The sequence below is a fragment of the Ambystoma mexicanum genome, chromosome 8 (genome assembly GCF_040938575.1).
Source record: "Ambystoma mexicanum isolate Mex_15411 chromosome 8, UKY_AmexF1_1, whole genome shotgun sequence".
Taxonomy (NCBI): Eukaryota; Metazoa; Chordata; class Amphibia; order Caudata; family Ambystomatidae; genus Ambystoma; species Ambystoma mexicanum.
The window spans coordinates 778,158,414-778,183,481 of NC_090929.1; the positions used below are offsets into that span (position 1 = coordinate 778,158,414).

General features: G+C 43.5%; 1 protein-coding gene across 1 annotated transcript in view; it reads right to left on the minus strand.

The window, feature by feature from the left end:
* HK1 (hexokinase 1) overlaps nt 1-25,068 on the minus strand; it is a 1,159,884-nt gene that overhangs the window by 951,400 nt on the left and 183,416 nt on the right. Inside the window, exons 5-6 of the mRNA XM_069610605.1 lie at nt 24,823-24,918; nt 3,338-3,437 (exon numbers count right to left, since the gene is read on the minus strand). Of these exons, the coding sequence (XP_069466706.1) occupies nt 3,338-3,437; nt 24,823-24,918 (196 nt within the window). The remainder of the gene's footprint in view (nt 1-3,337; nt 3,438-24,822; nt 24,919-25,068) is intronic.

Consider the following 25,068-nt stretch of genomic DNA (forward strand, 5'->3'; position numbering starts at 1 on the left):
TGACACCCTGCAGTCGAACAGAGCCCTTGTGCTAGCGCAGAAAAAGTTATACAACCTATTCCTAGATTGCGCCCAAAGAGCACATAGCGCCATGAAAGCGTGTCTATACGAAACGGGAGATAAGGCTGGTAAATTGCTTGCGTGGCTGGAGAGACGAGACGAGGGACAGCAGAAGATAAAGAACATTAGGACAAGAGAGGAGGTGTTGGTCTCCACTGATGCGCAAATAGCAGAACGCTTTGCTGACTTCAATGAAGAGCTATATGCGCCTCCCAATGGCATGATAGACAGCTCCATCCTAGATAATGTCAGGCTCCCAACATTTACTGAGGAGCAAGCCAGCATGCTAGATAATAAAATAACAGAAGAGGAGATCTCAACGGCCATCGCCCAACTTCAAACAGGCAAGACACCAGGCCCGAATGGCTTTCCACTCGACATTTGGAAAAAGCTATGACACTTAGATATACCCACCCACCTCGTCAACCTGTTTGAACACTCCCTAACGAAGGTTACGCTCCCCCCAGACCTCCGCAAAGCCACAATTATAGTGATCCACAAAAAAGGCAAATCCCCAGATGAATGCAGCTCCTACAGGCCCATATCACTTATTAACAGTGAGGCGAAAATACTAGCCAAAGTGCTAGCAAATACACTTCAAACGCTCATTACAGCACTTATCCATCCAGACCAGTGCGGCTTCATGCCTCAAAGGTCAACGAGAATGAATGTTGCAGGCTGCATTTGGCTCTGGAAAGAGCACCCATCCTGCAGCAGTCATTGGCGTTGTTGGCCATTGATTTCGAAAAGGCCTTTGATTCAGTGTATTGGAAGGCTTTATGGGCAATCATGAGGAAGATGAAATTCGGGGAACCATTTATTCAATGGGTCCAGCTTCTTTACAATGATCCAATGGCTGAAGTGAGAGTGAACGGGTGGCCCTCGCGCAATATCCAGTTGGGGAAAGGCACCAGGCAGGGATGCCCCCTCTCGGCTATGCTGTTTGCACTGATAAATGAACCATTAGCGGTCATTCTCTGAGGGTCGACCATATGGACAGGTTTCAGATGGAGCCCGGATTGGGAAGACAAAATATCCCTATACGCCGATGACCTTTTGGTTTATCTAAGCGATCCGTCACGCTGCTGTCCCATAGTTACCGAAATATTAACGAAATACGGAGCCTTCAGCGGCCTTAAGGTGAACTGGGCCAAATCCGTGTTCTTCCCAGTGAAAGGAGTAGACTGTGTACCACCGCCGGGAGCCCCATATCAAATAGAGCTTACACAATTCCGCTACTTAGGCATCATAATCACAAACAGACTAGATAGTTACGTGTCCCAAAACCTGTACCCACTGATGAAGAGATTCGAACAGGATGTGGTCCATTGGGCGGCATTACCGTTAACACTGTTAGGCAAGGCAGCGCTTTTCAAGATGCTTGCCCTTCCCCGGTTCTTGTACATCCTCCAAAATGCCCCTCTTTATATCCCCACTGCAGAATTCCGTAAGATAGAGAGGCTGACACGTAAACTATTGTGGGGAGGGAAACACCCAAGAATAGCTCTCAAAATCCTTCAACGCTCAGTCTGGGAGGGGGGAATAGGACTTCCAAACATCCAAGTCTACTACTGGGCGACCCAAATGGCGACAGTAAATGACATCCTCCATGGCAACGCGAAGCTTCCGCACATTCAAGCCGAAATAGCTGCCCGGACCGACACGTCCCCAATTGAAAGCCTCTACGGCAAAAAGAACCAGCTTCCCGATCAGTCCATAATAGCGCAGACAGCTCAAATTTGGAGAGACACACATAAACATATCGGCTGGGCCAACAGAGCCACTCCAATCCAGCCCATCTGGAATAACGCCCACCTCACGAGTCTCAATAAACTCCCCAAGTGGCCAAGTTGGTCAGCAGCCAGCATACAAACCATACAGCAAGTTTACGTCAACAACCGAATCATGTCGTTTGCTGAGATCTCAGTCACATATGGTCTTCCGGTCACTGAGAGGTACCATTATGCTCAGTTATAACATGCATTCGCGGAACAAAAGGGCCAGTTGTCAGACATGCCGGAATGTACACCAATAGAAAGAAACATAGTTGTAGATAGTGTGAAACACAAGGTCACATCCACCATGTACAATGCCATCTCCTCGTTCGCCACGACCGAGCTGTCGAGCTTGAAGATGAAGTGGGAAAGAGATGTGGGTCCTAAATTACAGGAAGATTGGATGCTGAGCCTGATGTACCCCAGAGACAGTGCAATTTCGGCTAGAATCAGACTTGTCCAGCTGAAAATACTCCACAGGATATATTACCCCCGTATAGCGCTGAATAAATGGTGTGTGGTGGCAGACCCAACATGTTTACGCTGTAAACAAGAGGAAGGGACCTTCTTTCACATTCTTTGGCAGTCTGCGCAGATACAATATTTCTGGCGAAAGTGCAGTGAAAGACTCTAAATTGTATTGGGCCGAACAGTTTCAACTGACCCCAAACTCCTCATCCTGGGAATTGAAGAGGAAGGGGAAATGACACAGGAATTGCCACAGGAATTGACAAGAGAAACATTGCACAACTATGGGGCTCCGAAACAACTCCACACTATGACCAATGGACAGCTGATGTGGATGCATGCATCCTAATGGAACGTCGAGTCTACCAAGCAAGAGGATGCCGGAGTAAGGCAGATAAAATATGGGGGAGATGGGAGTCAACACCGTAATGCATACACAATACGCATGACTGCACTCTGGTGCGCATCCCAGCCATTGCTCCTAAGTGCCGCGTCACCCAAAGTAGTACCAATATCTGTATGAACTTAGCAAGAGTATGCCAAACTGTCATCGCACCTGAATTTCTAAAGCAACAACTGTCCAAGAGGCTCATACACATGTATGTATGGTTGTATTTTGTTAATGCATGTTTACCTTTTTTTCTTTTTGTTGTATGTAAAGACAAAAGCCAATAAATTCTGTTATTAAAAAAAATGTGATTTGCTCTTCTGCAATTGTTTAGTCAATATACACCAATGTAAACGGATAAAAAGTGCCATGGAAAAGGGATAAGAGCTACATTTTGCTAAATATGTGTTGAAAACAAGTTGAGGTCTAATAGAACAAAGTATTTCTTTTCTTAATAATCCCTCTGTTCAAATCATGTAGTTTTCTTTAGTTTTAGGTCAGCAAAACAATTATGATTATAATTATTAAATTCTCCATATCTAATAACACAATACACGTATTTAGGATCTTGTAAAACTAAGTACATAGATATGAAATATTCCATCAATTAATGCAAAACTTTTAAAAAAGAAAACACACATCATACCTATAATGATTCCAACTTCACAGCGCTGGTCATCAAAACCACATGTCATCATAGTGCCCACTGTATCATTTACAACTGCCATGATATCTGCATCATAGTCCTAAAGAAGAAATTTATCGCATAACATTAATATTGGCACATCTTAATTTCAGATCTAATGGCTTTTTAAGCATTAATAGATTAGTCAATTGTTATTGAACATCTATCTCAAGTTGAGCATCATTACCTGGGGCAAACCCGGCTCTGGTTTGTCAAAGTGTCACTACCGATGGAGCATTTCTGTGTATTTATTTTGTTCCTTCTCCCAATTTCTGTTCCAAAGACAAACAATAGCTGTACTTACATTCTATTTACCTTCCCACCCATCTAATTTCCTGTCTTGTTCTTAGAAATCTCGGAAATATGAAGAGAAGAACTATCCTGGAACATTATAATTGTGAACTGTAGCTGGTGCAGTACAATTGATTGAAGATAGCATAAAATATAATGCACGAGCTATGTCTGCTGTATCATGCGCCATGTAGTGCTTGATTCCCTTCCCTTTCTCTCTCTGTGTCTCTGTCTCTGTATCGCTCTCTCCCTCTCTCACACACACTATTGCTCTCAATTATCTCTCTGTATGTCTCTGTGTTCAGCAGTCGCATTGTCAGGTGCACGTTTGCTAGAGCCAACCCTTCAATGCAACCAATGAAAAAACACTTATCTTGAAGGGGAGATGCTGTGTTTCTTGCAAAAGAAGATACTAAAAAAGAAAAGTACTAAATTGCACTAACATTGTAAAGAGGCTCTTTAAAACATGATCATGTTATTTTGTCCATGTTGATGACCACCTCTTGTATAAAATGTAGTCATAATATGAAAGTAAAGCATATAATAAAAACCTAAGTTTAACCATATAAATTATTTTCTGATATATTATCATTCCAAGATGGACAGTCTGGTATAATCCTTGTGTACTTTTTCAAAATAATCCTATCAGAAAGGGAAAGGGAGCAAATGGAACAAATGAGGGTTCCTGGCTGCTTTGCAAAAAATCAAAGATGATTTTGGGAACATAAGACACATGTTTGTGACAAAAGGTTTGTGTTGTGTGCTTACAGCATTCCCTACACTATACGCACTCGACTTGGTGCTCATTGAACTTTTCACAACACTCATGCTAAAATTAGACTGTTTGTAACCATGAACAATATCTGCTCATTTGGCAGCATTAAGAATTGGATATAAGGTGAAAATTCTACAACAACTAGCACACCACTGGTGTCCTAGGGCTGTCTTGTATATTGCTTCTGTAAAATTTTAGAAGAGGAGGGGGTAGGCCTCTGTGTGAGCATGCTTATCCCCTAATGCACAGACACCCTTCAAGAATTATACAAATGGGATACTATTTCATTTTTAAAAAATTCATAAAAGAAACATACGCCGCCATTCGTTGAAACAATGCACACAGGAAGAATAAAATATTGACATTACAAAATTAAGTAAAGCTGTACCATAAAACCCTCTCATAAAATATATAAACACAACATCATTGTCAGTGCCCCAGTATCTTTTTCGCTCTTAGTCTCCAGGCACACAGGAGATATTTAGAAGTGGCATACACTGCAAGCACATTGCTAGAATTGAGACAGACTATCGTGGCCTCGTCTGCCGTCCGGCAGCCTCAAGGCAAAAATAATGGCTTTAAATATTGTTGTCTCACTGGCATTGTTACTGAGCATATCATCACAAAATTTACCATATTCTCATACATATTACCATACACTGGACATATGGCCCAGATACATTGTTATAACATTTATGGTGAAAGCTTGCAGTTGGCAAGATCCCCATGCGCAGCTTGATAAATAGGGATCTTTCATATTTTGGATTTACATAGTCTAAATACTCTTCGTAATCCTCTGATGCCTTTATATTACAGTAGCATGCCAGGACCACCGAGCCTGCAGCCTTAGAGCAATTATCTTTGAAGAACTTATCTGAGGTTGCAGCCCGAATTAATGTCTTGAATGCATTCGATATGGAGCTTGGAATAGTCCAATACTCCCGAAGGTCCAGGTCACATAATATCTCTTTAATCTGCCCATACCATGACAAGTAAAGGCCCTTGCTTGATTAATGATATGTATCAAGGCATCTTTATACTTTAAAAGGGTATAATTTGACCATAGCCGAGATCAGTGATAGACAGGCTGCACTCGACAAATGTGTTCAATACTCTGCATCCCTTTTTCCAAGAATACTGGTAGATTGGGCACGGAGGATGGTAGCCCCAAGATATTCCTAAGGTACTTGTTTTCTGCAATGGCTAAGGAACTAATATCTTCCTGCCCCGATAGCTCCGCCTCATAAATTACAGCCTGTCTCCCTTAGACTTTATAAGCCTCCAAGGAGACTTCCCAGTTTAGTTATGATACAGGCATCTCATTAATGCCCAGATCCCAGAAGGTGGCATCAAAATAAGGAGTGTTGGCACATTGAAGTAAAGGGAAGCAGCACATGTGAAGCTGCGTTGGTACTAAGTTAGAGCTATGCTGGATATATGTTTGCACTTGGTGTCTGCACGAAGCATGATAGAATCTCTGGAAAAGTGCTAAGCCTGCGCCTGCATTAGTCACAGTGGGGTCGTTCCACAACGGACATGGAAAGGATTTAGGAGAAAGACAGGCATCGGCGTGAGATCACCAGCAGGCATGAGCATTGTAAGAAGCCACAACCGACGTGATTGCAGTTGCAATCTTATAGGGAAGGACCAGCGTGCATCCTAATGTGTGGTTGCCATATTGTTGTGATTGTGTTTCCAGGTTAACCAAGCAATGGGAAACATAACGCCTGGAGTGATCTTCATTGCACAGCATTTCTCGTTCCAGTTACAAGTTATGTTATATGAGGATTACATTAACACAACCAGGAATACCTTAAGGCTCACCAGCACACATTAAGTTTGAATACTGCTTAAGAAATACAGAGTCAATTGGACGAACAATAAATTGACTCTCTGGCAACCCAATAAAACAAGAGTCCCCTTGAAACACAATAAAATGACTGGTCAACTAGTTGTAAAATAAACTTGTTAGTAATAAAAGTGATATGTCTAACATACCTGGCCCAGCACTGTTTCTACCCCAAGCTGCTAGTGAGCCAGCTATTCGATGAAAAGACTGTAAAGAGGACTTTTTAAAATTTGTTATCGCCAAATATGGTCCAGATTATTCCGTAGAAAGGAAAGATGCTTTTTTACATCATTGCCTGGGTCATGGAGGGCAAGAAGTATTGATAAGACTCCCAGATCGTATTGTGGAGGAAGGATTGATATTAAGCTCATTTGAGAACACTATATTAAAACTGGACAAACAATATTAAATAAAAGAGAACAGAATTTTTGCAAAGTATCACTTTGCTACCAGTTAGCAAAGAAAAGATGAGAGCATTGAAGAATTTCTCACTGCTTTGAGTGGTTTAGCAGTCAAATACCAGTTTAAGCTCTGCTTTAGAGAAGAACACTTAAGGGATCAATTAATGATAAAATGTGTCAAGGATAAAGTGTGTGAGGAATTGTGGAGAGAGAAGGATATGGATCTCGACAGGGCTGTTATGATAGCCAAAAAAGTGGAACACACCTCATCGTGCATTGAGGAGTTGGCCAAGGAAAATAAGGGCACCATGTATGACACGAAGAAAGCAATGGAACAGGCAGGGACTAGTCTTGTACGCAAAGAGAGACCACCCAATAAATCTGTGTACAAAAAGGAAAGTGCTAATTCCAGGGACAGAATGGAGACTGGAGTGACAGAGGAAAAGATGTTCACCGGAGATCCAGAGGAAGGAGCAGAGGAATGGCAAGCAACCAAAGAGAAGTAACCTCTAGTCGCAGTGGCTTCCCTTCCTTCAAGTGCTGCTTCAGTGTGTGGAATGCAGACGGTGTGGTTAAAAGGGTCACCTCTCTGGTGCTGGCGCAGCGATGTAGAAACTGTGGAAGAGGATATGTATAATTTCCAGGAGGTGCATGAGGGTTTGGATGTGGTGCCAGCTGTAAATGACGTTTTTGAAGTTAAAATTAAAAAACCTAGGACTATGATTGGGGTCAATGGAGTACCAATTGAGATGTTGGTTGACAGTTGCGCAAATTACACCTTAATTAGCATAGAGTCATGAGAAAAATAAGTTTCCAGTGGTGTATTGAAAGAGGCGGGAGAGCGAATGCAAATGGTGAAAAGCCTATAACAATTATAGGTGAATTAAATGCAAAATTATCGTTTAAGGATAAGCGCACCATGAGCAAAATGTATATCAAAAGTGCCTGAGGAAACCTATTGTCTTGGAGTTGCCAAGCCGCCCTTGGAATTAAGTTATATCCAAACGGCAAGGAACATGTCCAGGGTGGTTATAATCTGATCGTGTCGGGTCCAATTAACTGGAAGAGTGTGAAGTAGCCAGTTGGGCTCCCGATGTGTTCTGCAATTAAGTGGGGTCTCTCAAGGGTTTTATGCATACAATTAAACTTAAGAAGAGTTCAGTACCATATGCTGCCAAGCTCAGATCAGTTCCTCTAGCATGCAGGAAGGAAGTTGAAGCAAAGTTAAATAGAATGCTAAAGGAAGGCATAATTGAGAGATCTGGAACATCAGAATGGGTGAGTCCCATTGTTGTTGTCAAAAAACCCAATGGTTCGATCAGGTTGTGCTTATCTAAGGGAGGTCAACAAAAATATTGTAACTGAAAGGTTTCCTTTACCATAAATTGATAGAATGATCACAGATTTGAGTGCTTCAAAGGTATATTCGATGTTGGATCTTAAATCTGCATATCATCAAGTCCACATGTACCCTATGTCACATGATATACTCACATTCATCACCCATGTGTGGGCTTTTTAAATGTGTTAGGATGCCATTCCAACTTATTTTGGCTTCCATTGTATTCCAAAGTTGTGAGTGTGTGCATAATATTTTGGACTGTGTGAGTGGAGTAAAATTTTACCAGGATGATGTACTGTCAGAAGTGAACATGATGCGAAGCTGAGAGAGGTACTAAAATAGTTGGAAGATTCTGGATTGACATTGACTCTGGAGAAGTGAACGTTTGCCAAGACACAAGTACACTACTTAGGCTATAGTATATCTGAGAGGAGTTAGTCAAAAATTTAGTACAGTCAAAGCCATTGTAGATATGGCATCACCTCAGAACAAGGCAGAGGTTTCTTTCTTTCTAGGTATGATTGAATATTACACAAAATGTGTTAAAGGACTGGCCAGTACAACTGTGAATATGAGGAAACTCACTAGGAAAGGCGTGAGGTTCAATTGGAATAATTTTTTGAGGAGGAGTTTGTGAATCTAAAATGAGATATCACAAGGGCACCAGTTTTGCAGGGGTTCAATGAAGGAGCTCTTTCAATTTTATACACAGATTCATCAGAATGTGGACCGTGGGCAGTGTTAATGCAGGAAAATGGAAATGGGTTGCGTACGATAGCCTATGCCTCCAAGTCCCACAACGAAGTAGAAAGCTGCTACTTGGTTATAATACAAGAAGCCTTTGCAGTGTTGTGGGCTAGAACGAAATTGAAGATGTTTTTGTATGGAAGAGCGTTTGTGGTTCGAACTGACCACAAACCATTAGTGGCAATTTTCAATATAAAGGGTTAGATGGAGTATGTAGGAGAATTTCTAAGTGGATTACCAGATTACAAGGTGTAGAATTTGTGGTGGAACATGTTCATGGTAAGGATAATGTGATGGCTGATGCTCTTTCTAGACAATGGCTGGTGGAGGATGGGGAAACTGCACATCTTTAGATGATGGAGTTAAGGACATATTTTTGGTTGATGAATGTCTTCAGGAGGGTGAGTGGCTAGCGGTCTGTCAGGATGATGATGATTATCAGCAGGTAAAAGGACTGGTACAAAGGAGATGGATTGCTAATAATGATCATATATTAGGTGAACGACTCACAGAGTACAGGAGGATCAAGGACGAATTGAGTGTGGTAGATGGTTTCGTGTGAAGGGGACAGAGGTTATTGGTTCCTCTAGGCATGTGCGAGGCTGTGGTTGAATTAGGACACAAGGCTTATATGGGTGTTCACAGGACCAAGTCGCTTATCAGGATGGATTTCTGGAGGCCACGAATGGATGTGTTTATTGAGATGCGGATCAGGGAGTGTTTAGAGTGCAAAAATAGTGACAAAATGCTGGAGTCGAGGGTGCCGCCCGCAGTGGTACCACATGCACTCAAGGGGCCTGGGGAGACAACTGCCATAGATCTTTTGGGTCCGTTGAACCTTCAAGGTGCTAGGGACAGCTATGTCATTGTGATCATGGACCTACTTACAAAGTGGCCGGAGGTAGGTGTGATCAAAGGTATAACAGCTAGAAATGTGTTCATGTTTCTTGGAAGTATATTTTGGAGTGAAGGTTGGCCCTCGATACTGGTCAGTGACAATGGTCCGCAGTTGTCTCGAGGGAATTTCAATCTTGGATGATGGAGAACGGAACTAAACAAAAGAGGACATCTCTTTATTATCCTCAAGATAATGGATGTATGGAGCAATTCAATAGAACGCTCATGGATGGCATTCGCTTGTCAGTAAAGAGCAGTGGTGAATGGCAGAGGGATTTGATGTGGACAGTTTTCCAATATAGGAGCACACTTATCCTATCAATGGAGTTACGCCCTTCAAGCTAATGAAGACACAAACCCAATACATTGTTAACTCCAGGTTGGTTGGGACACTCCAAGATGGTGGAGGTGGATGTCAAAGCAGTTCGGGAGAGGATGAGGGTGAAAGTAGAAGTGTCCATGAGGTGGTATGATGAAAAGCATGGGTGTAAGATCCCAGAGATGATCAGAGGTGATGAAACTTCCCAGATGGCGCAGGAAAGTGAAAGTGGATTCCAAATATTCTGCATTAAAGACTATGGTGGAGGACTAGGGAATGCAGTGCCTTTTTCTTCGATGGAGGAGAGGTGTGGAATAAAGAGCATGTTGCCAAAATCAATTGAAATCCACACCCATCCTTTATTTGATTTGCTCGGTTTAAGGTTTAATGTTCATTGCACATTCTCAATCCCACCCACCTTCCTTTTTTAATGTTGTTTGTTTTAAAGGGAAGGAGGTGTGTTATATCATGTACATAGCCTTTTACTCACATGAAGCCTGCAGTGACTTCATTATACAGTCTGTCTTGCTTGGGCTTTATAAGCCTCCAAGAAGAAGCGGACTGCGCCATTGCCCTGTTCCCTAGTAAACTTTGCAAGGGCACCACTGTACCCTGCCAGTGTTGCCCTCGCTTTGTCCAAATGCATACTCCATCTGCAGGATGGCGTTACCCTTACCCACAGGTAGTCGTAAAAGTCAACCTGTTCCATTGGGCACTCGTCAAGGACCAAGCTTAACCCTATATGCTTGCTCCTGATTCTGGTGGTAAATACCATTGATTTTGTTTTTGGAATGTTGAGGTCCAGGTCATTTTCCACAAATATCCCTAGTTGTTTGTACATGCCAGTTGGTGTTAATGACAATAATACCACGTTATTGGCAAACAGTAGGGCCAGAATCGTGTGATCTGCAGGCATGGGGGCATCTGAATCGGAGGCCAAGAGCTCATCAAGTACACCTTTAAAAAAAATACAAAATAATTTGGGGACCAGTACTAACCCCCACCCCCACACCCCCGGCAAACCCCTTTCTCAATCTTGAAGGTTCTAGAGCTGCTCCCATCTAGTCCCCATCGACCACTGCCCGGTTGCCTGAGTACAAATTCTGGGTAGCTATCAGACGGTTAGCCGGGATGTTTAGCCGTTGTAGGACCTCCCACAGTCAGCACGTAGGCAATGCGTTGCATGCCATACTTAGATCAACGTAAGTCACATAGATGCACATTTTCCTCAGGACGATACACTTGCCACAGACTAGTCTCAACCTTAGGCTCTGGTCGACTGTACTCAGCAGAACCCTGCTTGGCGGTGATTGATGATGTTATTATAAATGATCCAGGACTCGAGGTGAGAAAGTATAGCTCTCACATATACCTTCCCCCAACCCCAGAGTCCAATAGGGATACTGCACGATAATTGGCAGGTGACTCTCTGGTTCACTTTGCAAATACGGACTATCATATTTACTACACTTCTCAATCAGGTAAAGCCATAGAATACAAATAAGATCACTAACCTGCCATGCCCTAGAAGCAACACTTCAAGGGTATGGCTTGTGGAAGCACACCAGAAAGCATAGCCAGTTGTAGTATCATTGGGGTACACTCTGAGACCATGACATGAGTGCAAGGCCTGCAGAGCATTGCTGTATTCAAAGCAATTTGGCAGGCCATGTTTTAAGAACAGTGCCCAAATGACCCAGTTCATATAAGGTCAGAGTTTTTGAGGCATTGTCTAAGGGCACACCCCAGGCTTGATGTCCATGTGGCATGACCCCAGACCATTTCCAGGGGACACAGCTAGAATAATCACATGGAGCTATAGGTATTGGCACAGAACTTGGAATGTGGTTTATAGAGTTTGCAGGGCAATGTCCATAATCTTCAGTAACTGATATGTATGGTCACGTACCTGTGGGTGCTGTAGGTAGGAAGACAGTACATTTTATTGACATTTGTAATATTGGCGACACGAAAAGTACCCGCCTCCAGGATAAAAGTACCTGTGTCTCAACGAGCAGCCTCTAATACATTTTTATTTATTTCTCTTTGCTGATGGGTCTAAAGAAAAACTAGCTGCACCTCTCTACTTTCTCCACACTATAGAGATAGAAGCCTTACTGACCAAGTTCAGGTTTTATCCATAGCCAACATGTCACCCTATCTGCTCTCCTGTAGAGTAGGCATCAATGTCATTCCCAAGATGCTACCAAACACGTAGCATGTCATTGATAGTTTCAGGTTTTGAGCAATATACTTGAAAAAGGAAGCAACAATGGGAGCTGGGATTACAGCTTTTTTGCAATGATTTTCTGCTAATGTGATCTGTTATATCCTAAGCTCCATATAGTGGGCTACAACTAAAAGAAAAAACATTAACAGTTCTACAAATTATAATTTTCCATCTTAAGAAAGTTATCATTGACTATTTAATGAATTACTGTTCTATCACTCAACAATAGTCACCAATTAAAAGACACTCCCTGATTAAAATGTGTGGTTCTGTTTCTAGAGCATATCTACGAGGGACCAAATTTTGAGTGAATGAAGGTTTACCCAGCAGACGTTTAATGTTCTATCATGCATTTTACTTAATTTTTGTTGTCTATGATGGGATGCTATGGAGTTTTATTTGAGTTTAATAATATTAAGAGCACTGTAGGACTATTACTTACTGTAGTCAATTAATGTGATCCAGGGCTACATATTTTATAATTTAATTGCAGAGAAATTAAGTACCATAATACTTGTCTAATGACATAGGGTGGAGTGGCCTACAGGGAACTCTAGAAATATCCCAATGGGCCTTTGCATCATGGGCCTGTTTTGTTTTGTTAACTATTTTATTTCCAAATGTCCTTTGGGGAAGGGGTTGGGCTTTCTCAAAATATGTAATATGGGGCCACTTGATTTCCAAGGGCTCTTTTGGTTTCCAGTACACCTCTGTGTGAGGACATTAGCAGCGGTTAGCAACACCCAAGACTATGTAAAATACCTGTTTATACTGTGATAAAGTCCCATTTTTGGGGACATGCTGTGAGGAAGATGAGACGTTGAGAACCAATGGATACCGCCTGCTCTGTGATGTCGCCTGAAGGCATCATATGGGGGATCTCCCAGGGACTCATCTCACTTTATGGCCTCAGAAGAGATAGTGAAAAATGGCCCAGAGATAAAAAATAAAAATGCTCCCTCATTCACAGTTTCAAACTGTGGTCATCGCTTCTAACTCCTGCATCTTAGAAGCCCTTGGAGCAGACTGTGCACCCCAAACAGATGCTGCTTTTTATTTGCAGCTAGAGTCACAGATGCTGTGACTCTAGCTGCAAATAAAAAGCATCCAGAGATGTAAGCAACACAGAGCCCAGTGAGGGAACCATCTCAGAATCATACAGCCGCTATGACAGAGCCACCTGATTCTGAGATGCTGGCACAATTTGTAATGCTCTCGGCCAAGGAGCTATGAGCCAATAAGCTCCCATTAACAAATACATATTTACACTGGGGCATCACTTAACAAGTTCAATTAACTACAGACCTGGGTATAAAGAAGAGCAAATACTGGCACTGGGACTCGGAGAATAGCACATGGTAAAGTGCTCGCCTTGGAACCAAGACGAGACAGAACACCACAGGTTCAATCTGCGGGTCCACGCTTAGAAACCTCTGGGTATTAAGCATGTTATAAATAACCTATCATATCATATCACTAGTTTGGAATCGCTGGGAGGGAGCAGGAGAGAGCGAGTCAGAGAAGAGAAAGGTAGAGGAACGATCACTTAGCAGGCGAGAGAAGGAGAGAGAGTTTAGGGGAGGGGGACAAGCAGGAAAGGGAGGCAATGGTTAAGGGCAAAATCAGGAGTAGAAAGAGGTAGAACATCTGGAGAGAGGAGAAGAGAATTATGACAAGAAGAGGGCAACATCTACAAGAGGGTAGTATCTGGAAAAGGGAGGCATTCAAGAAGGGAGAGATCAGGAGAGGAAGGAAGAAGAGCATCTGAAGAGAGGAGTGGCGGAGCTGAGGAAAGAAAAGATAATCAGGTGTGAAAGAAGAAGTGGTGGACAGTGAGGTTCAGAGAAACCTACATTTGTCCAAGCCAAAAGGAACAATAACGAGAGGGGGAGTTAGGAGGGGGAAGAAAGTCAGAAAATCAGGGCTGAAACCTTATTAAACTTAGGTCCATCACTGATAGGGGACAAACCAAAACATCACTGAAAGCACAGGAAAGGGAGATGATACCTAGTAGGCCTACACTGGACCTGGCAGAATTAGCAAGACCACTAACGAAACAAAAGGAATCTTACCCACAGGTGAAGCTTACTGAAGGTGAGACTGACAGAGAGAACAAGCTAGCCAGTGGCCATAAACATAATCTTGTGGAACTGGACATTCTAGTAATAACACTAAAAACATTTGCCTACTGGGTCAGAGCCACTGACTGCCATCCAGGAGGCGTCTTTGGGGACCTAGGACTGAGTAGGTGTCTGAAAAATGACAATGGGGATGAATAAGTCAGGAGAAGGACCAAGCATGTGACAGGCTCTTACAAGAACTGATAAGAGTGCTCTGGTTGAGGGGCTATAATGATCATGGCCTGAAAATTCACCCAGGAAAGAGACAAATAGACTGTCATCAGTGACGTTACATCTATGGTCTCAAAGGATCATCCTTTGCCCAATGACGATGAAGCAATTCATTGACCGCACTAAAGAAACAATTAACAGAGCACATTGGTGCTGTAGAACATTTCCTTAGTAAAGAGAAAAATATGTTTTTAACGTGGTCCATTAACTGATTCAGGCCTCATTATGTCATGGCCTCCACATTTAATTAGTGCCTCTGTTAAATGGCTGAAATTAAATAAGGCAGAGCATCGGTGTCAAGGCTCGAAACGCGCGCTGCTCGTATCCACCTGGCGAATTCTATAACCTTTTGTCCACCAATGTTCTAGGTATGACACACATCTAAGTACTTAAGTGCTTGACAATGGTGCACCAGTTCACATTGCGGACAGGGCAGGTACATTCAATTCAGACCCTTTGATGCCGGTTGGATGACAAGACAGCATCTTGTGGTAAAATTATACGACAGTGTCTCTCACACAGATGTATTGGCCGAGAACTGGAGATAATCTGGGGTCAAAATAGTGGTGAGATGTGTCAATGAGATGACAGTATCCAGTGGTAAAAAAGAGGGATATGTCCACATTTTACAATCAAGTACAGGGTCAAAGCATATCATTACTAAACAAGGGGTAAAATAGACAGTCACCTGTATACCTATCAATACTTGAAGGCACCCAAACAACATAGTTTGAATTATATTTTGACCTTCAAATCCAGTTAATAACTGAGATGGGGGAGGCTAAAAGCTCCCTCATGTCTTCATAGAGTTCATTTGACCTGATGGAGTTAAGCATAGAATCACAGTGGGGGCACTGTTGAGCAGCCAGAAGTAAAGGCTGCTTGGTGCAGGAGTTCCGCAACACAGTGAAGTATCCTGTGAAGGAATGGCGACAACTGACCTAAGAACTCCTTCAAAATCTAGGATCAGGCTGGTGCGACATCCTAGAAGGGCTGTGCCTAGTTACAGACACTGAGAAGCCCGGAACGCCACAAGATTAGCCTCCGGAAACCTTGGCACTCCCTTGAGGCCACACACTGCCATCGGCACCTGCCGGTGGTCACCGCGCAGCGGGCTGGGAGTTGCTCCTGTATCTACTGACCCTCCATATTGGATCCATCAGCTTAGTCCCCACGCACATTGATCACTGGGGGCGAAGCCCATAATCCCCACATTCCTAACACAAGGACTCCGGCTACTGCTGGATGACACATGCGGAACACCCCCTGCCCTCCCTAACAGTACTCTAAAGCCCCACTGCGACCATCTTGCACGGAGGACAGAAGAGGAACGTGTTGCATCTGCCGAGTACCCCAGTGCTCGTTGAGTTCCCCCCCGAGCCCATTGGCCGTCTCTCTTGACCCAGAGTCAATGACCATTATCTCCTTGCTGGCTTGGAGGGGAAGAGAACACAGCAAGCGTGCCAACCTGAGTCCTCTCCACAATATCAACCAGTTTCTCTGAAGGGCGACCTGAATGCTGAACATGACCAAGGGTACTGGCGGAATGGAGTCCGGAGCAATGGATAATACACGAGATCAACGCCCAGAGGCGAACAGGGACAGTCAAGCCATGCTCAACTGGATCCTCCTTTATCAAACCCTGGTCCCCCCTCCACTCCTGATCTGACCAGTATGATGGAGGCTTTGGCGAAAGGCTGCACAGCAGTACACGAGAACCTCGATGACATCACAGCAGATGTGGTATCCATGAGATCCCAATTGGCCCACGAGGGAGCTAGAATTATTGAAGCTGAAACTAGAATGGGGGCCAATGAAGACAGCCTGCATGCACTCCAAGACAAGGTGGCCACCCTTACCAGAGAAGACTGGGGCAGGATTTTGGAAATCCTACAAACAGACTACACGGAGTAATGGCACCCACATAAAATACGGATACTAGACTTTATCAACTAAAGGCAGATGGAAATACAATGGTAGAGGAACTTAAGGACCTTTCCGGGGGAGGGAGGGATAAGGGGCAGGGGGCGAGGGGATAGGAATGTTTAATGTTGATTGAAATATGTACAAAATCAATAAATTATATATATTAAAAAAATAAATTAAAAAATGACAAAACCCAATGTTAAAGCAATGCCCAAAAGGAATGGTCACTGCAGTGACTTTTCTTCTGTTGAGGCAGGGTTACGCCAGGGCTGTGTACTGGCCCCCTTGCTTTTTAGTTTATATGTAAATGGTCTTTATGAAGCCTTGGCACACACAGGTGCCGTTGTTCTAAGAATGGTGAACATAATGTTACCAATACTAGCATAAACTGAGGGGTACGACGTTCATTCATCATAGATTTTTTTTCTCGTTGCATTTGTTGCTGTAAAGTTTTGCCTGAAAAAAAGAATCAGCGAAAAATGAAAAATATGGGGGGTGTTGGGGGTGTAGGCAAGTTATGTTATGTTCATTGCGCTTATAACGCGCCAAAGCCCGCAGGCATCCAGGCGCCGAAAGATAGAAGTAAGAAGGAAACAGAGCTGGAGTTAACCTATTTAAACAGGATTGTCTTCAACTGTTTACGGAAGGCAAGATGATTCTCTATCTTGCGCATCTCTGGTGAGAGGGAGTTCCAGGCTTGAGCACCTCGGACACAAAAGGCCCATCCTAAACCACGAGATCTTTTTACCCGAGGCAGAACTAACAGAGAGCCATCCGAGGATCGTAAGCTTCTCCTCGGTTGGTAAATGTTGATCTTCTCCTTCAAATATAAAGGAGCATTTCCAAAAATACACTTATGGCATGTAGTGAGCATTTTAAATTGGATACAGGCAGCCACTGGGAGCCAATGAAGTTGTCTTCTTGCCGCACTAGTGGTTCTGAACTTTTCATCTGAAAAATAATTCTGACAGCTGCATTTTGTGTCTTCTGCAGCTGTTGGGATGTCAGCCTTATTAGCTCCCCCCAATAGTCCACACGAGGTAATATTACTGCTCTTACAAGTTTTATGCGGTTTTCTACCGATATTAATGGGGCCACTTGTCTAAGTACCTTTAGATGGTAGTTGGTGTTGGTAGAAATGGCTGTAACATGTGCCTCACTATCAAGACTTTCTTCCATATAGGTACCTAAAGTCTTGACTTTCTTCACGATTTTAATTTGAGCACCTTCTATCGTAAAACATTTGTAGTCTTGGCTTAGTTTGGATTGAGCGTGCTGGGAGCCGAAGAGCATCAGCTCGGTTTTGGCAGCGTTCAGGCAAAGCCAATTGGTTGACATCAATTGTTTTATGACATCATATGCTTCGACTACCGTTTGTTGGTCAGCCCCGTAGTCCCCAATTATGTTCAATACCAGCTGGAAATCATCTGCATAATTACAGAAAAAAATCCCTAGAGATTCCAACTCAACACATAAAGGAAGAATGTAAATATTGAACAACAGGGGGGAAAGACATGCCCCTTGGGAAACTCCACATGTTATGGTCTGTGGCTCGGAAGCACAATCACCCCAATGGACACGAGACTGACGACCCTCCAAGAAGGATCTAAGCCAGGAGATGCATTTTTAGAGAGTCCACCTACCAACGCCATTCTATTGAGCAGAATTTTATGATCCAGCAAGTCGAAAGCTGCCGGCAGATCTAATAGCATCAGCAGGCCTGACTGGCTGTGTTCCAGTTTACCTAACATGTATGTTTGGAGATCCAGTAATGCGGTCTCCGTTCCATGAAAGCTTCGGAAACCTGATTGCTTCACGTGCAGTATGCCGGAGTTGAGTACGTGGGATTGTAGCTGCGTAGTCGCTGCCTTATCAATACATTTAAGAAAGAATAACTGTTTGTGATAGGTCTTAAGTTGGCCGCATCCAACGGATCCAAGCCTGGTTTTTTTATCAAGGGGGTAACGGCCACATTTTTAATAGAGTGAGGAATAGAACCTGTACGAAAAGAGGACCTAACAAACCGACAAAGAAAAGGAGCAAACAGTTCTCGATGTTCCAATATATGTTTAGAGGGGAAAATTTCCCCTGGACAGTTTCTAGGGTGCATATCTTTCAGTAGCATCAGCATTTTGGCTAAGTTTGGTTCTATAAAGTTAAAGTTACCTGGTGTATTAGTGGGATATAAGGGTGAGGGTGTATGGCAGGTAGAGCAGGACTCCTCAAAATGGTAGCGCTCCCACGCCTATTGCACTGCTTTACCAATGTCCCCTACAACATCCCCTCAGCCTTTTTCAGAGACCTGAACAATCTCTGCAGAGGATTCCTGTGGCAGGGGGGCAGGCACAGGGTGGCGCTTGATATCCTTCAAAGGCCCTACGAGAAAGGTGGACTGAAAGTCCCTAATTTCGAATTATATTACCTGGCCAGCCAACTGAAGCACGTAACGCACTGGATGGCTGATGAAACCACCACTGACACCAGACTTCTCCAACCGGCTCTGCCGCGACTGCTACTCCGAGACTTGTTATGGGTCGAGAAAGGGGCTCCACAGCGTCACCCATACCTGGCCAAGCTGGGAATCCAACTCTGGAAGCGGGCCTGCAAAGCTGCGGGGCTGAGGGACCCATACTCCCCACAGATCCCCATTGCAGCAGTCATGGCGAAACCCTCTTGGGGGCACACTGAAACTTGCTCGGTGTGGGAGCCTTATGGGGTGGCAGTACTGGGCGACCTCATGCACGAACATGAACTTTTGACATTCCCCGACCCCTGCGAGTCGACGGGCCTGCCCACCGGGCAGTTCTTGCTCCACAGGGCGGTAACAGTGGCCTTAAGGAAAAGATGGCCAGAGATAGACAATCAATTCACTGAGAACGAAACCATCGAAACACTGCTGGACACTGCCGAAGGAGGCCACGAAACCTCCAGAATATACGAAGCCCTATTACTGGCAACGACAACGAATGAACTAAAATGTAAAAGGAGATGGGAGAGCGAAATGGGCCTTGTATTTGAGGACAACACATGGGAGAAAATAACCCACTACCATAAAAAGACTTCCAGGAATGCTCGCCTCCAATTAATACAGCTATACATCACAAACAGAGCCTACCTTACCCCCGACGTCATATCAAAGTTTAAAGGGGCCTCGCCACAGACATGTCCCAAGTGCCACGCCCCGCAGGCAGGAATGACCCATATGTTCTGGAGCTGTCCCGCGGTCCTAAGGTTTTGGGCCCGGGTGAAAGAAAGGGTGGCGCTGGCCGGGATTGAAGTGGTAACTCATGAACCTGCAGCTTGCATATTGGGGACATACAGGCGAAGCAGCAAGGATAAGCCCCTAAATAGACTCCTAGACTTGATTTACATAACAGCTAAAAGGCGCATAGCCATGGGCTGGAAAAGCGTACGGGGTCCCAGCGAGGCCCTTTGGTGGTATGATCTCAAGAGATGGATCGCCGCGGAGACGGCGGCTTGGGAAATGGCAATCCAGGTACAAAAACTAGACTCCAGTGCAGATCTTCTCCGCTGGGTGGAGCTGACAGAGCCACTTCTCCGTCCAGCGACACAGGACAGCACACCGAACAGTCCTGGCAGTCCCTGCTCGGCACGCGAGCCTATTGAGGACTGAGGCTTTAACTGCGGTCACGGGGGGAGGGGGGTGGAGTGGGTGGGAAGGGAATGTTAAGGTTGACGTTTTTGTTATTACACATACTACAATGCTCCGCCATTGCGCTGTTCGTTACATGTTTTGAAAAACCAATAAAGTATTTTCAAAAAAAAAAAAGGGTGAGGGTGGGGTAGGGAATAGGGAATAAAGGTACCCAGTCATTCTACCGAAAACAAAACAGAGAGGTAAGTTTTACCGAAAACCATAATACCAAAGAAACACTGAAAAGTTTTATTAAATATATATAGGGGTGTGAGATAAGGGATTAAAATAGGTGGGGATGGGGTTGGGGTGGGGTTATGAGGATACAAAAATTGGAGGTTTCAGGGGGACCGCCCCAAATAATAAAAAAATAATAATAATTGTCTTTTTTTTCGGTATTGTGGTTTTTAGGGAAACACACCTATCTGAAATTGTCTTCGGTAAAATCACATATAACTGGGAATGAATAATAGGGGAGGAGGGTTTGGGCACCCCGCCCAATAAAAAGAAATAAATTCGATGAATTTTTTTCAGGCAAATATTTTAGGTAAAAAATGCAGCAGAAAAAAAACGGGAGATGAATGAACATAGACCCACACCAATGATACGGTTTTATTAGCACGTACCACTGTGCGTTACAAAAGTTGATCCCAGATTATTCCCATTTTATGAATGCACATTAATCTAAAAGTAAATGCACTTAAGTCACCATTCATGGTCTGCCACAGGAGAAGGCGAACACCTACAATACCATCATACATAGCATTGTATAGCAATTATTCAATAATCAGGTTTGGTTTAAGAATTTGATTATCTAGGTGTCCATTTTTAATTTACATCTTCACCTGAACCCCACATTACTAAACAGACCAGTCGATTTAAACAAGCGCGGGGCGATGGGAGTAGCTCGCTTTATGTCCACATCTACCTGTAAACCAATAGATCTAATACTGAAAGCGTATCATAGCAAAGCAAGTTCAGTAGCAAAATATGGAATGGTACTGTGGGGCTATGAAAAAAACACTGACCTACAAATAACAGAAAATTACTTTTATTTTACAATTAAAACGGTTTTCTGGTTTACCTGCTCAGCATCAAACCATGGGGTGCATATGGAGCTTGATTGCACCCATATTAATGATGATTTAACTATTAAAGCAATGCTACAATGGATTTTGCTTTGGGTGAACCAGAAGGAAGAACTCCCCCAATCACCTTTAAGGACGATTAGTCAAAGATAAATCATTGAATACACCTTGGCAGAGGGACATAAAAGTGAGGCTTACTGAAATGAACGCCCATACATATTTGTATGCACTAGACACTTTAACTAAATCCATGGTACATTATGGGATTGTTGCCCATACACTTGAGGAGCAGTCTCAGGTCCTGGTTGATGGTCAGTGAGTAGTTGTACATTGATTTTAATCCGTTTTTGGTCTGTTTCACGTGCTCCTGTGGAGGGGTTTGTGTGTTTTTTTAAATAGTTTTTTGACTAGTTTGTGCTGTTCTAGTGGGTTTATTTTGTGCTTTGTGTGGTCTCCCATCCCGTTTTCTGAGCTGGCCTGCATCTAGAGGGTGCAGTCCCTGGGGTGTAGTCCTTTGTTTGTTTCTGGCTTTCTTCCTCGCCCTGACCACCCGCCCTTCCCCTTGCAATCGGTTGTAACAGGCAGGTGTCCCTCTGCTTCTGTTCCTGGCAGCCATTTCCACTTGCCTTACAACAGACTTTTTTCCCTTTTTCTGCCGCACCTGTGTGACCTCTCCTCTGCCCCCTCCCTACTCCAGCCCTGTGCCTGTGATTGACTGTTGTCAGCCCTGTGCCTGTGATTGACTGTTGTCCTCCAGGAGGTAGGCTCTTAACCACATCCCCTAGACCAGCCCAAGGCAAAGGGTAGTACCCAAAGAAGCAGCTCCAGACCGTGTTTGCCCATGTTCGCCTGAGCCAGTAGCCAGCCATCAACCAGCAGCGACTGGCAAGATAAGTGTGGTCTGGGTGGGGAGTACAGCAATCACTGAATTAAAAAAAAACCTGGCTCTCTTATTACCTACACAACATAGCACACCAAAATTAGTCAGCTAGTAAAGAGTACCCCTATCACTGCTGTATACCAAACGTTCAGTAGTGTTATTTACTGTTGTGTCCCATACTTAGGCTTTCCACCTCTATCCAGATACCTCAAATCTAGGTGTTTTGCACTTACTGTTGTACCTCCAATTTAGGAGTTTGCACACTGTCAAGATGAAGTTTAGAAAGCGTCACACTTAGTTAGAAGAATTATTGAGATTAGTCATTTGTCACATCAGATAGGACTGTGTAGATTAGCCATATAGAAGAATTTAGCGAGCAGCCAAAGCACTAACCACCCGCTTCTACCTCCTCAAACACACCATCCAAACACTATACACGGCCACTGGTCTAGAAAGCCTAGACCCTAACACAAACCCAACACAAGCAACACACACTTACAACAAACTAACCTGGATTCTGGACCTTACCCATACTGACACAACAAGCCAGTGCACACAAGCTTAAACACCTGCCAATCTAACCATAAAGCACACATACACATCCCAACATGACAAACAGCAACACAGAAAACGCCCATGGCATTGGACCTTACCCGTATGGATACAACAAGCTAGTGCACACAACCTACCATCTGTTGCCCATCCATGTCTCACATCAAGATAACTATTAATTAGCAATATCTCACAACTAGGTAGACTATACTCTGTGCTAGCTAGTCCAGATAAAATTGTATCAGCGTCACAATTAGACAGAAATGTGAAGATTAGCATTGCGTCACATCTAAACAGAATTGTAATATTAGCTTGCATCTCCTCTAGACAGAATTGTGAAGATTAGTATTGCGTCATATCTAGACAGAACTGTAATATTATCTTGCGTCATAATTAGACAGAATTGTGAATGCCAACTTGCATCACATCTAGAAAGATTGGTGAATGTCAGCTTGCACCACACCTAGACAGGATTGTAAAGATTAGCTTGCGTTGAATCTAGACAGAATTGTGAAGATTAGCATGCGTCACATCTAAACAGAATTGTAACACTACGTCGCATCTAAACAGAATTGTGAGGATTAGCATTGCGTCACATCTAGACAGAATTGTGAAGATTAGCATTCTGACACATCTAGACAGAACTGTAATAATAGCCTGTGTCACATCTAGACAGAATTGTGAAGATTAGCTTGCATCATATCAAGACCGAATTGTGAAGATTAGCATTGCGTCACATCTAGACAGAATTGTGAAGATTATCTTGCGTTATATCTAGACAGAATTGTGAAGATTAGCCTCTGTCACATCTAGAGAGAATTGTGAATGTCAGCTTGCACCACAGCTAGACAGGATTGTAAAGATTAGCTTGCGTCACATCGAGACAGATTTGTGAAGTCAGCTAGCATCATATTTAGATAGAACTGTAAAGATTAGCATTGCGCCACATCTAGATAGGATTGTGAAGATTGGCATGCGTCAATTCTAAATAGTGATGCCACTAACCAACCCCACAAAACAATCTCACCCCTCTGCATACACATCTCAAACTCTAACTAAACACAACCATGCCTCTAATGTACAAGAAACCACACACACGTCACCACACTGCAACAACAAAATATACTACACATAGCCTCACGCAACAGCACACAACAGCTTCCAACTGAAAAGCACACCTAAGCTCAGTGAACGGTGCAAACCGAACTGAGGCTGCCAACAGCACATCACCTCTCTCTTGACATTCTCCCGCTCAATTCTACTAACCTTCCTACCCTCTTCCCTTTTTAGATCTGCCAGAGTGCCTGGGGACCACTCCGGTGGTGACGGTCGCGGTACAAATACCTTTAACATTAACATTAACATATACAAGACATGAGAGAGACATTTAAGCTTTCCAAACCATTGTCTTGTTTTAAATTCCTTTTTATTGTTTTCAAAGCAACCATCAACAAAAAACAATAAAAACACTGGTCCAGCGATCCATCCTCCCACTCCCCAGCACCATCTTTCAGTACCTCCAAAACATTACCTAACCATTGCTCCCTCCATAATCAAAACGTGGACCCATGCATAATGAACCCTAGTGGTGCCAAGTGCAACCGATTTAGCAACCATCTAGCACCCTTCACAAATCCATGTTGGCAGTCGCCCCGTCCTCGGACACTGAAACAGTCTCTCGTGCTAAGGAGATGAGGTATTGTTTATAGGGGTCCCCTATATCCCTAGGCCGCACACTGGGATGTTCCATAGACCCGCATTCCATCTCCATTTCATTACAGGAAAGAATGTCCTCCTTGTCCTCCTAAAGTCAACTGAAACCTTTGTTTGCTCTCATGTCAGTCTTTTTGACACTTGGGCCAAGGGCATGCAGTGAGCCAACGGCAGTTAGCACTCACTTTTCTCTTACTGTCCTTTTTTAGCAAGATGCTTTTGCTACTGTTCCTGACACTTGGTGCTGTGCACCAGCTAGACAGGGTAATGCATGAATGCTAAAAAAACAAAACATAAATCACAAAAACGTCAAAGGTATTGGCTTTGCCAATGCTTGTATTTATAGCTATAAGGTCTTTATCAATCATATACTCTGATGTGCTTTGCACTTTATATTAGTATATAAAAAACACGTTATTAATGTATTTACCCCACGTTTCTTGATGGCTTTGTTGAGTAGCTTGACAACATCTGCACCCTCAACGCCACTTGCTTTAAAACGCTTTGTCCAGTGGATCAGGATACCCTATTAAAATACAAATAAATAATAGTCAAACAAAATAATACAAAACATTAGTAGGAACCATCCTTAACTATTTTTTGTGCTAGATCACAGGAAAAATAGCACACATGTTACAATAGTATGTTTCGGGTTTCACTAGTCTGGCACAGAAAT